Source organism: Ruditapes philippinarum, unplaced genomic scaffold (genome assembly GCF_026571515.1).
Source record: "Ruditapes philippinarum isolate M1 unplaced genomic scaffold, ASM2657151v2 ctg2171_1_1_1_1, whole genome shotgun sequence".
Taxonomy (NCBI): Eukaryota; Metazoa; Mollusca; class Bivalvia; order Venerida; family Veneridae; genus Ruditapes; species Ruditapes philippinarum.
Window position 1 is genome coordinate 104,975 of NW_026864434.1, and position 18,701 is coordinate 123,675.

The 18,701-nt window shown below is 31.8% G+C and overlaps 1 protein-coding gene across 1 annotated transcript; it reads left to right on the plus strand.

Moving 5' to 3' along the window:
- The first annotated feature begins 969 nt into the window (after positions 1–969).
- Positions 970–15,656, plus strand: LOC132725542 (uncharacterized). The gene is made up of 9 exons (XM_060710676.1): positions 970–1,596; positions 1,969–2,077; positions 2,731–2,892; positions 4,559–4,726; positions 7,256–7,329; positions 9,401–9,450; positions 11,609–11,675; positions 13,894–13,987; positions 15,502–15,656. The coding sequence occupies exons 1-9, from the start codon at positions 1,345–1,347 to the stop codon at positions 15,654–15,656; spliced, it is 1,131 nt and encodes a 376-aa protein (XP_060566659.1). The 5' UTR covers positions 970–1,344.
- The last annotated feature ends 3,045 nt before the right edge of the window (positions 15,657–18,701 follow it).

The following is an 18,701-nucleotide window of genomic DNA, read 5'->3' on the forward strand; positions in this document are numbered from 1 at the left end:
GCAGCTTCTGTATACTTGTGTCGGTTGCAGCTTTTACTTGTAGCGGTTGCAGCTTTTACTTGTATTTTACTTGTAGCGGTTGCAGCTTTAATTTGCTTAAATATGTGTTTTTGCTCACAGCTGTTATCAATATCTCTTTTAAACGCAAGATTTTCAGACATTATACGTGTTTGCTCGGTTTTGTCATTATGCAATTTCCCAGCTAAAACTACGTTTATAAAACAAATTTAAGTGAAAATAATCAAAATGATATTTTAATAACTACACAGGGTAAAATTCGACAAAGTAGCAATAGTACTAGAGTCCTAACATATGCATTAAATTTTGTGTTATAAGGCATTTACGAGTATATAATATATGTCTGATACAAAAATCGCAAATAAAACTCCATTCATTAACTAGGTTAGAAAAAAACACCCAATCTTTAATCAAAGCTTTTTATTGCTTGACAAAATCAATATCTTTTTTTCTTTTTGAAACTTGTGGTGAAATAGTAGTGATTCAATTATATAGTCGGAGAATTTACGCAATCTTATTGAAACAGTAGGCCTAATTTAAAACATCCGCGACGGTCGACCTTGTCTCTTACACTCATAATACAGCTCTGTGGTTGTGATGATACGTGAGTTTTTAGATTTACTTAAAGGCACTTCATAATTATTTCATCATTTATATTTTTGCATGTTTGTAACAATATGGCGATTATAAAATCTATATAAACGGCTGCTACTGCCGATTCATAAAGTTATTTCAGTTTTTCCTCTCATCTGGGATAGGCCCTATGTCTTCTGTCCCAGCTCTAATAAAGGAAGTTTGTTGTGTCAGAAATTCGTTAGTATATGTATTTAAACGGTTATTTGCAATATAACCGTTTATTTAGACAATATAACCTATAAAAATCTTAATAACACTGTGGCTTATTTTGTAAAAGTAACTGGACATGATAGTGTAGTAATATTACAAAAGTTACTCCCCTTTTATACGGTTGAACAAGCTCAATCAATTCCGGGTATACATGTACATCTCTTACATTGATCAATGATTTATCTAATTATATATATGGGTGTGACAAGGTATTAATTATAGTGCATTTACTTAGTAAATTTTGAACGTTGTTTATTTATCTGTTATTTGTTGGGGTACATGTCTTTCAGCCTCGCTTATTGTTGCATGTCAAAATTGTGTACGGAAATTTGAACTTTAGCTAGTTTCAGGTTACTGTATAATAATCTGTTAATTATCGATGAATGTTATTGAATGATACAACAGCCGCAGCCAGGATAATCGTGACGGCTGACAGTGGAACTTGAAGAATTGATTGCTTATTCAACTGTTCAATATTGAATGAACTATAGGACATTAAAGATGGCAATGGAACTTAAAGGAAGAGTGTTAGTTTACTCCATCTTGGGTTGTCCCCATTGTATGAAGGCCAAGAGTACATTACAGGAGTTAGGTGTACCTTACACAGATGTGAGCTTAGAGAAATATCCACACGCTCGTCAAGACGTTCAGATGAGAACACAAAAACGAACAGTTCCTCAGATATTCTTCAATGCCAGACATATTGGTGGTAACGAGGATCTACAAAATTTGGTAATTAAAAATATTGTTGACTTTTTTATTAGATGTATAATAATTATATCATATAAGAACATACTCACATGTTAACCTGTTGTTTGTTTTGTTTATTACTTAAAAGTAATATAAATGTCTACATCTTGGCAAATATGAACTTATATACATTGTATATGTATAATGAAAGTTTATGTGTCACTTCATAGCTCATTAACCACTGAAGGTACTTAATGCAAGGGTCATACATTTCTTTGGGATAATAATTGTAGGTTTCTATCAAAGATATGTAGCTTTAGCAACAACTTGGACTTAATTATTTACCTTTTTATATAAGAATAAAATTGTGTGCAAGATCTTGTAAATTGAGTGATCTAAATATGTTTTATCAAGGTAAAAGACCAAGAAAAGTGGACAGAGGCACTGGAAGTGTTGAAAAGTACACCAGCTGGTCCTGATGCTCCACAAGTTCCTGATCCAAGCACTGCTGTAAAATCTTTTGGTATGCATTCTTTTTTTCACATATTTTTAACTCTTTACCTGTTGGAAACAAAAGTAATTAGGCTGTGCCACAAGAATAGAGCCAGGCCAGCCTGCATGTCATGGCACTACTATATTTGTAGCTGAAATGTGGAATTTTCATAGCTGCATTACCTTTTAATTATTAAAAGATTGGCGATACATATCATCGGTTAAAAGGCTGTTAAAATCAGTTGTATTTTCAGCATTTGGATTAAGATATCCCCCTTGATCCTTGGCCAAACCATTTGTTTTTGTTGGCACATCTGTTGCCTTAGTTAAAAATAAAAACTGGTTGAATCAAAGTTTTTGTTGTTAAGACATTTCTTTCCTATAATTAATTTAGATTTTTCAATTTTATCTCATTAGTACATATTTTACTTATGGGTCAGTTCAATCCAGCTTAAGGTTGGTTGTTCAACTCAGGGCTTGTGACTGAAATAATGCAAGAAGGGGCACAACCATCTGAGGTATTCCTCCACCAGTGAAGCTGAAAAATGGCTGTGTGTCTTTTACAGTGTTGATTTCACTCAAAGTTCAACAAAAACTTGGCTCAGCTGTCTGTATCATTCTTTATAGTTGATAGGAGGGGATTGACAGAATAGAAAATTATTGACTGTTCGCTAATTATTTCAGATGTTGGAGATATAGTGTGTGAACCTGATGAATATGCTGAGTTTGTAAAAGAACTGAGGAATTCAGGAATCATAAAAGACCATAGATCATTGCTGAGAAGCTACAAAAATTCTTTCAGTGGCAAAGAATTTGTTGACTGGGTGGTCAAAACTAAGGAAGTTGGTAAGACAATTATTTCAGTATACTTCACTACATATATTGACATGTATTAATATATGAAATATATATTACCTAACGTGGCCTATGGGTTGATCATGAATACGATTGGTGTTCAGAAAATATTGCAGTTTTACTTCAGAAGTTTTAGGTTTATAAACATTTGTAGATATTTTCAATTATGGCATTTCAAAAGAATCCCATGTACAGGTACATTTTTTAACCACTTTATCTAAAATTTAAATCATATTTCATAGTCTGAAACAGGTATTCTGCTGAAGCGCTTAAATACAGCCGTAACCAAGTGCTTTTCTTGATGAATATCTCTAAACTAGAAACGTTTTACTTTTGTAAATAAAAACTAATCAAAAGGTGCAAGATCAAGTGTTTACAGGGGATGATTAAGGACTGTAGCACTTGAATCCTTTGGAAACTGTTTTTGCATCACAAGCTTTATGAGGAGGAGCATATGTATGTGTATATGTATAACTGGTCACAAAGTACACATGTAACTTTGATAATAGGTGAAGTTGCATTAATCATGGTACATTTCTCATAGTATGAATGTTTTAAAACTCGTTTGAGGACAGTTGTGGCAATAAGGATATGAACAATTTCCTTCTCAGCAGTAGATTTTTTTCTAAACTTTAGACATTGAAACAAGCAATTATGACTGTGTACTAAAGTGCAATGAAATACTTAATATTGTTACAGTGTAGTTGTCCTCTACATGTGACACCATTTTATCACATGAATTACATGAAACTTAACCGATTTAAAAATTATTAAATGAACTGTAATTGACATTGTATAGATTGATTTTTTTTAAAGTTTTGAGTTTGGTTTGGAGCTATTTTCCTTACCCAGTCATTGGCCTAAATGTTGCTTAACCTTTTTGGTTATGTTTTCATCTATTGTTGTTAACTTCAACATTCATCAAATCTGTTATATTGAAATATTATATGTGGATGCACCTTGATGAGTTCTACCTGCAGGTCAAAAGACTAAAAGTCAAGGTCACTATTACCTGTAATAGCAAAAGATAAAATAGGCCATTTCAGCAAACTGCATCAACCTAGGAACTTCAAACTTCACCCTGGCTTTTAGAACTCAAAGGTCAAGGTCACAGCAAGTGTTTCATCATTTACTTTATGTGCAGCTAGGCTTTTAAAGTCAATGTCGTAATTGGAGGTCAAAGGTCAAAGTCTGTAAGCCTTGTAAGGCTTATAACCTTGTTATATCTTGATGGATTGTTTATATATTTGGCAAATGTCTTCAAAATGTGTAGCAGGCAGACTGCCTCTTAAGGTCAAGGTCATTTTTGAAGGTCAAAGGTCAACTTTTCAATTTACAGGCAGTGGAAGGGTTAATGCATTCTTTTAGATTTAAAAACACCAGAAATACAGATATCTCTGCAAGATGTTAAAATAAAAAGAAACAATACTTTCATAGAAAACTAACAATTCTTTTTCCTTATTATCTATCAACTTTTGAACATCAATTATAGATGAAGTTTGCTTTTAATTAAACTTCTCTGTGTGTACAGATCTCTTCTTAACATGTAAGAATACTTTATATTTTTTTCTATTGTTCTTGTACACATTTTCAGCACAAGGGATTGGACATTTTGTTTCATAGATAATTAAATTACTATTTAATTTACTATTTAAAGATCGAGAAAGGGCCATAGAGATGGGACAAGCCTTGATAGATCGCCATTTTGGCCATCAGGTAAAAGATCAGGAAACATTTGAGGATAAAGATGTCTATTACAGACTTCTTGAGGATGATGATAGTAGTGCTTTAAATGCCGGGCCCTCGGATTGTAAACCGCGACCAGGTAATATATGCCTTCTATAGTGACTTCTTTTTGCTGATTACAATGACTGTCCATAAAGAACTTCTTAGTACAATATATTCTTTTCATACTTCCAAATATCACTTTTGTCCTTTTATGGTATGGCAGTAAGTCTTGTTCATCCGTCTATTCGCACACACTTTGGTGGGATGAATTTCTGTGTTCATTACACACAGGCTGTACTTGTGGAGAAAAAATTTGCTTATGGTGTTTTAGAGATCACAAAAGAGAAATGTTTATTATGGGAGAACTTCTGTTTGCCTTTCTGTCTGTTAGCAACATCAATATTTGCTCAATAACTTAATAACTATCATTTGTACTATTTTCATACTTAGTAGGGAGGATAGTCATGGGCAATAGATTACCTATATTGAGTTTGAGGTCATAATGTCAATGGTGGCAAAAATGCTGAGTGTAATATCGTTGCCTTTGGTCAGTATATGACTCTTCTTGGTGAAGAGATCGATAGGTCAAGGTCACATTTACAATTAGGATAGAATCCTTTTCTAGTAAGAACTTAGCTTAGGTTTCTGAAATTTAGAAGGAACATTGTCCATGGCCAGTAAGTTAAAATCTATTTAATCATCATGTATCTTAGTGAGCTATAATCAGTATTACTTACAGCATTTTTTATCTTGATAATTGTAAGGTCAACTTCAAATAATTATAGGTCATCCAGTGTCCAAAGGGAAAAGGTCAGAAGCTTGTTACCAGTCTTGAGGTTACTGTTTTGATTGAATCTGTATCAAACTTGTTCAGTGGCAAAGATGAAGGAATATCTTGATCTTTTTATTGAACCTTTATAATTGTACAATATTCAGCATGAGAAGAAAAAAAAGGTAGCTACAGTTTTTATTTGGAGGAGCATTGAAAGGACTGTCATGGCCCTCTTGTTTTGTAATGTTCTGTATTAATCAGCCACCTTTGATGACCCATTAATTCAATAACCTTTGTTGACCTACTGTTCAATATTAAATGTGCATGTACCTTGATTAATCTACATTCCCTATATTGACCTTAATATGAAATCATGATAACATTATATTCTGAAAATAGGTTAATTTGTTATCACATAGTACAATACTGAATAATATTTTATTAAAAAAATGTACTTCAAAGTCTTTTGTTGTAAAGGATGCTGACATAGTAATCATTTTAGCTGATCTTCTAACCTGGTTTTTTTTCTTCTTTTTTTCTGGAACAATTTTTCTATTTGCTTAATTTATTAAGATTTTGTACTAGAAAGGTAAAAATCAGTTTGAAACTTAAGCATTGACAAGTATTTAATCTCCAATGTATGTTTTAAATGGATTTGATAAGGAGAGCTATTGATATATTTATCACATGACATGTCTTGCCTTTAATGCCATGCATTTTATTCTTTCTGAAAATGTGTTTATAGTACCCAGCTGACAAAATATTAAACTCGCCCTATTCATTTCACATGTGTTATATATGGTTATTCCAGCTGTATAATCATTCAAACATATCTACCTATTGTTTAAAAAAAAGTTAAATACATATAACTTGATAATATTATACATGTTTAATGTAAAAGGTCATGACTTTATCAATGCTATTTAAATACAATGGGTGAAGTGACTTAATTATGATGAGAATGTAACCATTTTGCCTTTATTTCAACTTATTCTTTTTGCTTAAGTTATTTAATATCATGAGAAGAAAAGAATATTACATTTGTTACCATTTAATCTTTACTGAAGGATTTCAAACCCTAATGGAAATTCTTAATTAAGAATAATTTAGTTTGCTTCCAACTTTTTCCTAATAAATGTATAGGAAGCCTGTGGTGTAGGGGTAAGATGCGCATTTAGGATGTGAGAGGTCTGGATCCAAGCAACCAAACATGTTTAAATGTCTGTTTTTAGTGATATGAACATTCCCCCCTCCACCTCCCCACCTCCCCCAAGAAATTAACAAAGATATGCAAAGAAATATGGCTGTGTTTAATAAGAAGAGGGAGGAAAAGTGTGCATAAATGTTATTATATTGCAACTTAGAAACTCTGGTCAAGCAAAAGTCCAGAATGAAGAAAAATAATTTCTACAAAAACTTTTTTCCATATGCAATTATAATCCCTCTTAATATGTCATGGTGATTTACATTGGGACAAAAATGCAAAAAGGTTATTTGGAACTACAAATCAATAAATTTAAAAAACAGGATAGTAGAATTTGCTACTATTTGAAAAATAATGTCTTGAGCTATATATCTTGAAAAGGAAAACATTAGTCTGATCAGGATCCATGCTGTTCTCTGTCAGTTTCTCTACTTGTAATAGAGTTGGTAAGCGAACAGCATGGATCCTGATCAGACTGCGCGGATGCGAAGGCTGGTCTGGGTCCATGCTGGTCGCATACCCATTATGTTTGTTTTGTCGTGGCGCAGCTAAATTCTGTGTAGGATCCTATAACATGTACATTACAATGTATGCAAGTATTATACTACATAATTATAACTATTTATATATGTCATATTGGTCAATTACAGCGGGAGAATTGGGAGAGGATTTGAGGAAACTGATACTTAAAATTTACAGTAGTTATTTATCACCTGATGGGAAGGTAAGGTCATATCTTAATTTATCTGAATACTGACATAGAAAGATTAGCGGCCGATAACAGTGAATGTTGTATTATCTATATATTAGCTGCTGATAATAGTGAAATTCAATGTATTATTATCTATATATATAAGCTACGTACGTATCTGCATACTGTAACTGATTTTGTGTCCTAATTTTTTGATAATTAAAAACTGTATCATGTACATGTATAATGGTAGTGAGTACCCTTACCAAAATGACTTTAAGTGACTTATATGTTTCTTATATGCAACTTATACTTGACCTATAAGAGAACTATAAGTTACATATAAGTCACTTATAAATCACCTAAAAACCTGTCTAAGTCAGTTATAGGTATATGCTACATATAAGTTCACTTTTGGCCATTTTTTCCCCAACATATAAGTCACATACAAGTCACCTATAAGTGCCTTATACTGTTGAAGTTTGAAGTAACCAGTTTCTATGTTAGATATAAGTGAAAACTTAGAACTTTTGCGAGACTTTTTATTACTGACCAAAGCTGAAAAAATTACTAAGTACAAAAACATGAGAAAAATTGATAAAATTTATTGAAGTTGATTTGTAATTCTTTGCTTTAACACAATGGGTATCAAAATACTGAGAATTTAAAATACTATAATCTTAGACCCTTAATCACAAACACTTAAGAATTTTTTTTTTAAATGTTGCTTATTAATTTTTTTAACACAGCTGGGTTTTTTTTAAATAAGATAATAGGAAAAATGATTATCAATTAAGTATATTACCTGTAAAAAATTTTGGGTACATATTCTGTGCGGAATTGGGACAGAAATGGCATTCAATCAGTGATTTCTAGGCTACCATGGACAGAAATGAAATTTCCATGTCATTTCTTCTCAACAAGGAAAATATTTCACATAAAAGTCACCCAAGGCATAGATTCTACTCTTGTTTTTTTTTTTTCTAACTTGAAACAGACATTGAAAATCTATATGTTTTTAAACCAACTGTACTTCTTACAGACCTAATTTCGGGGAAGTAAGATATTCTAACAAGAAAAAGAGGTGTAATTTTTTTTTAATATACAAGTGTTATTTTTAAGACATTTAGGCCTAGTGTATTTTAGATATTTAAACTAAAAAAAACAGTGCTTTAAAAATAAACAGTTCTATATTGCCCTTTTAATCTATATAAAATCAAGGAACCAATATGGCCTGAAGATTGCTTATATTTTTCTACATCCACTGATACACCACATAGATCAGAGGTCTGATAAAACTGGCCACCTGCCTTTGCCACCATATGTGCATGACTAATTTTTTTGACTGGTCATTTCCTACAAATCAGACTGTTCCATGTGATTATTTTGGGGGAAAGATAACATTCCTATCCTGAATTTGTAAAAAAGGACATTGCATTTTCTTTTTCAAAAAATGTATAATAATTTTTAAAACTTTACATATCTATTACATATTTGATTTTTTTAACATTCAATGATTGTAAGATAGAACTGATGAGTGCTTTGATTTTTTGGATTTACCCTGTTTTACATAACATTGGACCTGCCCCAGGTACACAGTTGTAAGTCTGAAAACATTTAGGTTAGCAAGCTGGTGGAAATCACAGAGAATCTACTTGATGTTTTAGGAATTTTAGAGATATTGTTTTGTTTAAGATGTTTAAGTATAGTTATGGTAAATAAGAATGACAAGAAGAATCACCTTGGACAAGAAGATATACAACAAAATCAGGTAAATACCTTTGAGTTACATTTATGCAGAATTGATACAGGTTATATACATTTGTATTAAACAATCAAAGTAAGATGGCAGCAAAAACTAAAATTTGTAACTTGAGAGATCCAAGGCTGTTTTTTATTTCTAAGCTTCATACATTAGATTTACTAATACTTGTAATTGATTTAAATCTAGATTTAATAGTTAAATTAATTGAATTTTTTTAGAACTAAATAGTACAATCAGTAGTTTTATGCAGCTGAATAAGACAGGGTTATCATAATCATTTATCATTTTATTGTTGTTTTCAATGGAGAAATCTGATATTACATTTACACTACATTGCAGGCTAGTGGACCAGTTCTTACTTTGAGATGCCAGGTGAATAATGATATGCAGTATTGAGCCTGAAAAGGTATATTTTTTTAAATCTCTATACTTACTGCTCTAACTCTTTCACAGAAAAGAGCATAATAAATTTTGTTGCAAATAGTGCAGTAAATCAATTCTTATAGAGACTTTTAGCAATTCTTAAACAACACTGTTGACTTGTGCACTAAAATGAGATACTGTGTAACTTAGTATATTCGTATATGCATAAGCATAAATAGCTTATATAGTTTGATGATATAAAAAAAATATGAAATTTAACTGCATATACAATGGTCGGAATTTATTCCACATCTTTTTTAATTAATTATGAATTTTATCTTTAAAGGTGAACAACAGCCACAATGAAAGTTCTCCGAGGAAATAGAAGCAGAGCACTGAAACAGACATCAATAAAAGAAATAGTAGTTTGAATAATCAAGAAACATTTGATCAAATTTATGATTTGAACAGTTCCTCACCGACAGACTTCCAGCAAAAATAATTGTATAAATAAAGTTGTTTGATTCCAAGAAACCAGTATAAAAAAACAAAAACTTGCTGCTAGAAATGAATATTGTTTATGTTATAGTGAATGTAAGATGATTGAAACTGAAGGATATGTATGTTGGATTTTGTATTTTGCTCATTTATATGACTATGAATATAAATTAATAAACATTTTTGAAATTAAATTACTAAACTTTTATTTTATTTCAAGGTTTTTTGACATCAAGCAACATATATGCCACTTACATGTGACTTATATGTTACTTATAAGTGACTTATATTAAGTCACTTATAAATGTAACATATAAGTCACCTTATATGTAACATATAAGTCCACTTATATGTTACTTATAAGTTGAGCATATCTTTGACTTACATGTCACATATTTGTGCCTTATATATAACTTATACTTCACTTATATGTCAAAATGCCAGACATATACTGCACTTACATCTAATTTGCATTTAAAATACATATACTTGACTTATAGGTGAATTGACTAAGTGAAGTATAATCTACATATAAAATAGCCTATAAGTGACTTATAAGTGAATTCCGTAAGGGCAAACTTAAATTTAATTAGGTATACACATTATGTATTATAATCTTATTTGATCATTTTGTATAGGAACTTGATGGTAAAATAAATATTGTATAGATTAATGTATATTCAGTATAAACTCAGCAAAGTGGCCCTCTGTAGTGCAATGATCTCTCTTTAACAACAGTATCATCTTTCTCTAAAACAAGATTTCACAGTAAATTTATTATAACCGCTGTAAAGCAACAGATATATAGCTTTATACACTTTAAAACATTTTGAAGCTAAATCATTGCTTACTTTAGAATAAAAATAAGGTAATTCCTACAGTCATTTGTGATTGACCAAGATTAAAGCTGCAGGTCTCCAGAATTGAACCAAAATATTTCAAGAAAATCAAATTTGAGAAAAATGTAATAAAATTTTAAGAAAAATAGAAATATTCAAGTAATAATGTACCATATTTATTACCATAATCTATTGCTTGACTTCACTACGCTGTGAGGGCCTTTTTTGACCACTTTTTGTTGTTAATTTACAATCATTTGCAATGTGTAAATTACTTTTTTAAAATTTAAAAATTTAAAATATTTGATAAAATTTGTCATCTGTTAATGTAGTATTTTTCATTAAAAGGGTGAAGGTAACCGATGGGTTTTTTTTGTGGGAAAGGGCAAAATTTAACTGATTTCCCGCTGCTCACAGTTGAAAAATATCCAACCCTTTTCATGTTGTAAATTTACACTTAAATTACTTTGGTGTTTTATTTAAAAAAGAGGGAAAGGGCCAAAAGGTTTTTCCCTTTTGGGGTTTTCCTACTTATTATAATTTAGATGACATAATGGAGGGGCTTTCCCTTTGTAAAAAAAGCAATTAATTTGACTGTGAAAAAGAAATTTAAAAACCCCAACTTTCAAAATCCATCAATAAAATTTAAACGGAAAAATAAAAGGGAAAAAAAATTTTTTTTGTTTTTATCTAGAAATGAAAATACAAAAGGGAAAAGGGGAGAAATAAACGAAAATTTTAACAAAATCAAAAAATTTTCGAAAGGGCTTGTAAATTTAGATAGGGAAAAAGGGAACTTGGGAGGGGAAAGTTTTCCCTTCTTCCATCAATGTTTATAATTGCGCAGGTGGATTAACATTGCTAATTTTGTTAAACCATGGGAACCACCGGTAAATCTCTGGCAGAGGTATAAGGTAAGGTTAAATCTCTTTCTTAAAATTGAGATAAATAATTGCAACGAGGACTTAAGAATGCTTTTTGTTTTTGTTTCTAGTCTAAGGCTGTCATATTTAAGCTACATACATGTAAGTTATTATAATAACTCATGTCACTGGGTGAGAAAAATGTGAGACTCGAACCCAGGACTCTGGGAATACCGTTCTGTGGCTCTACCGACTGAGCTATCCGGCAGCTTACACATTTTTAGCTCTACTATTCGAAGAATATGAGAGCTATTGTAGTCGCCCCGGCGTCGGCGTCCGCGTCCGCGTCGGCGTCTGCGTTGGTTAAAGTTTTTTGTTAAGTCAAATATCTCAATAATTACTTGAGATATTCAATTGAAACTTACAATACTTATTTATAGTAACAAGTTACATCAGATTGACAAGTTGGATAACTCTGCCTACAATATTGACAGAATTATGCCCCTTTTTAACTTAGAAATTTTGGTTAAAGTTTTTTGTAAAGTCAAATATCTCAATAAATTACTTGAGATATTCAATTTGAAACTTACGATACTTATTTATAGTAACAAGGTACATCAGATTGACAAGTGAGATAACTCTGTCTACAATATTGACAGAATTATGCCCCTTTTAACTTAGAAATTTTGCGTTAAAGTTTTTTGTAAAGTCAAATATCTCAACTATTGCTTGAGATATTCAATTGAAAACTTACAATACTTATTTATAGTAACAAGGTACATCAGATTTGACAAGTTGGATAACTCTGCCTACAATATTGACAGAATTATGCCCCTTTGGAACTTAGAAATTTTGGTTTAAGTTCTTTTGTAAAGTCAAATATCTCAATTATTGCTTGAGATATTTCAATTGAAATTTTAAAATACTTTTTTTATAGTAACAATGTACATCAGTTTGCAAAATTGCATAACTCTGCCTGCAAAATTTGAAGAATTATTTGCCCCTTTTGAAACTTAGAAATTTGGGTTAAAGGTTAAAGGTCTTCAAAGATATTTACTTGAATGTTTTACACATGCACTTAGGGTCATAATTGGAGGGTCATAATTGTATGTCACTGACCAAGTTTCACATAACTCTATCTTGCATTAAGGCTGATTCATATCCCCTTTTCTACTTAGTCTCTTGGTTAATGTTAACATGCAAGTTTTACATATCTCAATAACTATTAAAGATATTTATTTAAAACTTCACATATGCATTTAGGGTCATAATTGTAGGTCACTGACAAAGATCCATAATTCTATCTTGCATTTAGGCTGATTTTTTCTCCCCTTTTTCAACTTAGAAATTCATGGTAAAGTTTTGCTTGTAAGCCTGTTATCTCAATTACTACTGAAGGGTTTGTGCCTTTTTTGGGACAATTTTATGCATTCATAATAATAAAGCAGTGATTTACTTGATAAAACATCTTAATTAGAATCCCTTTGTACCTTTTCTGTCAAATTTTTGTATTCATAGGTAATTAGTATTATTATACTCAATAAAACAACCTTGTGACATTACCTTCCGGATAGTCAAGCCAATACTGTATAATTAGACTCTCTCTAAGGCCTATAACATGAATTTATTAAAAAAAAATTAGACCTTTTGTGATCTTAAAAAATTTAACATTATCAAGGCTCTTTTACTATCAAGCACTTAGAATAGTCGAGCGTGCTGTCCTTCCGACAGCTCTTGTTACTTCAGATAATGAACAGTTCAAAATCATGACATTTATTAAAAGTGAAGTGTTTGAAAGTGAATGGTATTGGCGTGGTCAAAAACTTCCAGTTTAGTGAGATAACCAGTGTTGTGAAAATGTAATTTTTACCTATCCTAATTGGGCTACCTTAGACTTAAAATTTTAGGAGAATTAATTTTATTGCATTGACAAATAGGAAAACTCTACTTGTCTGAAATCTTAAGGTGCTTGATTATTTTGTCTGAAACTTTATTTTAAAGTTTGTATGCACATACTAGAATCTATCCTGTGTTCTTTAAAATGTAGTTTTTGCAAAGCATTTCAATTAATTGTGGTTGTAAAGGAACAATTTTTAGTTCATGAACTTAAACATGTAGTGTTTGTTCTACCGAATCTATCTTTTACATTTCCAAAGCATGGTGCTATTGGTGATTATGAGTGAAGAATTCAAGAACTTGTTCGGGGTCTAAATCTGCGGGGTCTTTATTGAGTTTTTAGTAATGTAAAGGGCATAATTATGTATTTCAGTTTTTCAACACAGTGCGGTACATAATTGGCGGACATCAGTACTCGTTACAGGACATAGAAAATGGTGTGCTCCGTGCCAACAGGAAAGGAATGGGTATGACATTCTGATATAAAAATACTACAACTTCAAATTGCTTATAGTAATTTTCTGTCTTTTATTATTGTCAGTAACCTAACTTTTTTTATTTCATCTCTGCCTAGTAACATAAATATTTACAAAATTGATGAGCATTGTATTCCTTATCCAGGGGTGGCTGGTTTAATTCTTGAGACATGCTAAAATTCACTGTGACAATTGATTTCGGACTTTGAGTCTTAGAGTCAATTGTCTCTTACTGATGATTCACGTAAGTAGTCAGTCGCTTGCAGAGAAATTGGCAAGTATGTAGAAAAGTCGTTAGGTGGACCGTCTGCTGAGATTTAACCAAAAATGTGTTGAAATTGGCATGAAAACCAAACATGATTTACATGATACAGAATTGATATATAGGGCATATTGAATGAGTGTAAGTTCAATACTGAATTTATTGAAAGAGTTGACTGGAAATACATTATGCGAGTCTCTGGAGTTCAATATATTCAGGAATGAACATACACAAAACACAATATTCTGTTTATCACATATCCACAATAAAGACTATTAAAGTGAAACTAGAAACTCCGCGAGTCGGATTGTGTTCGCCTTGTGAACAATATAGTTTAGGAGAAGTGGCCAGTACAAAAAGTGAAATATGAAAAATTAACAAAGTGCAATAACTCAAAAAATAAGAAATGCAGAGCAGCAGTTTCTATGCACTGCACTTCTTTTTTAATAAGTATCTATCATCTTATGAAGTTTCAAGTCTATAGCTTCTATAATTTATTGAGAAATGGCCTGGACAAAAATAAAGTATGAAAATTAACAAAGGGCAATAACTCAAAAAATAAGGAATGCAGAGTACCAGTTCTTGAGCACTGCACTTCTTCTTAATGAGATATACCATCCTATGAAGTTCATGTCCATAGCTTTTATACTTTAGGAGAAATGGCCTGGACAAAAATAAAGTATGAAAATTAACAAAGGGCAATAACTCAAACAATAACAAATGAAGAGTACTGGTTCTTGTGTACTGCACTTCTTCTTAATGAGATCTATCATCCTATGAAGTTTCAAGTCCATAGCTTTTTTAGTTAAAGAGAAATGGCCCGGACAAAATTAAAGTATGAAAATTAACAAAGGGCAATAACTCAAAAAATAAGAACTGAAGAGTACCGGTCCTTGTGCACTGCACTTCGGGTTATTGAAAGAAGCATGCATACCAAGTTTGAAGTCAATCTGACTTATAATGACTGAATTATGTTCCGGACAATCTTAAGGGGACGCTGACACCATCGACAAAAGTAACCCCTATATGTTGCCTTTTTCAAGGTGACACAAAAATAATCATTTTTCATTGACACGCCTATAGTATGATGCTTATTCACTAAAATGTGTGTCTTTATGCTGTTTGTATGATGTCTTGTCAAACATATATACACAGCCGTGCAATACCATTTTTACAGAGTCACAAAAGTGGCACAAGTATGTGATAAAACCTAAAATGACTTTGTTATTTCCACCATTTGCAGGTATGTTCATGAAGCCATTTGGTTCCTCAGATGCAAGACTGAAAGTATCCTTGGAAACACCAGAACCTCTTATACACTTTGCCCTAGTGTGTGGCGCTAAAAGCTGTCCTCCTATCAAAACTTACTCTGCCGAGGTGATTATAAATTATTATTAGGGCTTGACCTTGTAAACTGAATCGATAGATCAATCTATACTTAACCTTACAATACAATATACTAGGCAATATACCCGGTGGTATACTGGTATAACACTTTCCTGTGGTCATTCATACATTTATTTATATTAATAATATCATTTATGTTGTTGTCCTGAGGGATTGCTGTTTCGATCGGAATATCTGTCCCAAGGGGGCTGCAAATGGGTGGGTTCCCAAGGAACTGATATTGCGATCCGAACCGCAAGCATATGTCAGATATTTTTTCTTGCATAATCTACCATTTTCCATTAAATTAAAATTATCTACCTTAAAAAATCAATTTTCCTTGGAAATTTATGTCATTACATCTGTAACTATTTTCTTACTACAGCGTATGAAATTACAACTCCATGCATACGGTAAAATAACGTCATCCTAAGCATGCCATTGTATAGCATATGACTCATCTCACCCCCAATACCAGATGAAATTTTCGGCATGAGTAAAACTTACAGAAATGCCAGTCTATATGCAAGAAACACGTTTTCTTTTCTCATCTCAACACTGCTCATATTATTAACAAATACAATAAAGGTTATGCTTTTATTAGTCCCCTACCGGTTTAACCGGAGTGGACTTTATGTTTACCCTCTGTCCGTCAGTCCACAAAACTGGATCCCGCGATAACGCAAAAAGTACTGAAAATATTTTTATGAAACTTGATATATGGATAGATGGCAGTATGGAGATTATGCACGTCTTTTTTTTTTCTTCCTATGTGGAAAATTCTGGTTGCTATGGCAAAAAATAGCCTGAAAATATGGCAAATTGAACACATAAACTGGATCCCGCGATAACGCAAAAAGTACTGTAAATATTTTTATGAAACTTGATACATGGATAGATGGCAGTATGGAGATTATGCACGTCTTTTTTTTTTTCTTCCTATGTTGAAATTCTGGTTGCTACGGCAACAAATAGCCTGAATTTCAAGATTTTGATTTAAATTTTTTCAGCTTTTCACTATATAAGTTCTTTATTTTCTTAAGGTGTTTACTTCAAACTTTAAATATAAGTTTCTGGTCATCAACCACATCATATGTGACAAGGTTTTACAACTCTAGCACAAAAATTATCAGTATTTACCTTCCCTTGACCTTAGAATTTTTTATGAAAAAAAATGTTGTCTTTTTTAAATAACTTCTTTATTTCCTAATGTATCTACTTCAAACTTCATATATATCGCTTTCTTATTATCACTCAACATTTTTGAGAAGGTTAAATACTCTAGCAGACTATTTCCAGAATTATGTCCCCCTTGAACTTAAATTTTTTTTCGAGAAATTGGTATTTTTCACTCCAATTCTTCATTCATTATAGGATTTTACTTTTAAAATCCCACATTGTAATAATATGACAAGGTTGTATAAACATAATTTTTCCTTACTAGGCAGGGAAACTTAACACATTACTGTGATATAGACAAACTTAGAACTCAAAAGATTTAAGTTCATTCATGTCATTTCATATCACTGGTAAAATTGACTGGCCCAATGCGGCCCATCAGAAAAGTTGCTGGGGTTCTAACCGGCTAGGGGACTTATGGATTGCTTGCAATACTATGATCATCTGCTTGTTTTTTGTTTAGGGTATCTATGACTCTAAACTTGGCCGCAGAGTCGTTCCTGGAAGGAGATGAATGGATGCCAGGTTGACATGGGGGACGTAAACAGAACAATAAACTGTCACAGATCCTAAAGTGGTACAGTGTTGACTTTTGGCAAAAATAAAGATGAGGTACGGTTATTTATTTAGATTTTGTACAATAATGAATGGTTAATTTAGGTTAAGTGGGTCTGAACATTGAGACACACTTTTATTAAACAATTTATAAGAAAATTTGCCTTGTTAAGTTTATGATAATAAAGAATTGGCAGACTAAGATATCACAATTTAACCCAATGGCTTTACAAAAACTTAAAATTAATTTATAAAACATCATATTTTTGGAGTGGAATTTATTTTGACATTATTATTTTGTTTTACCGATAGGTATAGTAAACTCCAAACTTATAACGATATACTGCTTATAACAGTGCTGTTGCCACAGTCCCAACTCGTTTTCAATTATTTTGGCCTTTCAGATATTAAGAATTTTGGATATATGTAATACAAATTTGGTGGACCCTGAATATTTGTTATATAATATATTGTTTCTATGAAAAGTGTCAGCGATAGAGTTGGATAGAATGAGTGGGATGAGGTCACTAGTTATGCTCTCGCACACTTCACTCGTGTTGGTCGTTCAGACGTAATGGACTTTCATGAAATATGACAGGTCTGTGTACGCGTATGATATAGCTGGTGTGAGAGTGTGGTCTCACTGTCCACGCACGCGGTATTGTGTCTTGTCTTCGGTCACTTTCTGTATTTAATTATTTCTGTACAGGTTGTAAGCGGTGAGAAATGGCGGAATGTCGCAAGATATAAGGGAATATTGCGCCGATTGGCATAGGGTTGTTGAATGTGATGAAGAGCTGAGGACCATAGGAAAGTGTGTCTTGTCTCACATGCCTTAGTGATTGGGGTTAATTCGTAGGACAAGGGACTCTCTTGCATGATGGGAGAGGTTTTTAAAGACTTCCTTGTAACAAGCCTGAAAATCAAAGATATTTTTAACTTTATGGCGTTATCTTTGTAACTTGTCTTGCTTCGGATAGTGGCTTAGACTTACATTGATATTGTGTCTTGAAAAAGAAAATTATATTAAATAAATAAAACATGCCTGTAACTTTATAAGGTGTTACATGTCTGTATGAAAACTTTGTTTTGTTTCATATTAGTATTTTTTTTTTGTATTTACCAGCCTATATTAAAGTTTTATTATTATAACATATGCAAGTTATTCCAGAAAGAAAATGTTAACCATATATGATGTACTGTACTGATATGCATTAAGATATTTTACAGGAATTATTACAATTAATTGATGTATAAATCCATTATTTCAGATTAAGTTTTTCTTTTATCAGTAATTCAAATATATTTGTGATACCTTAAGCT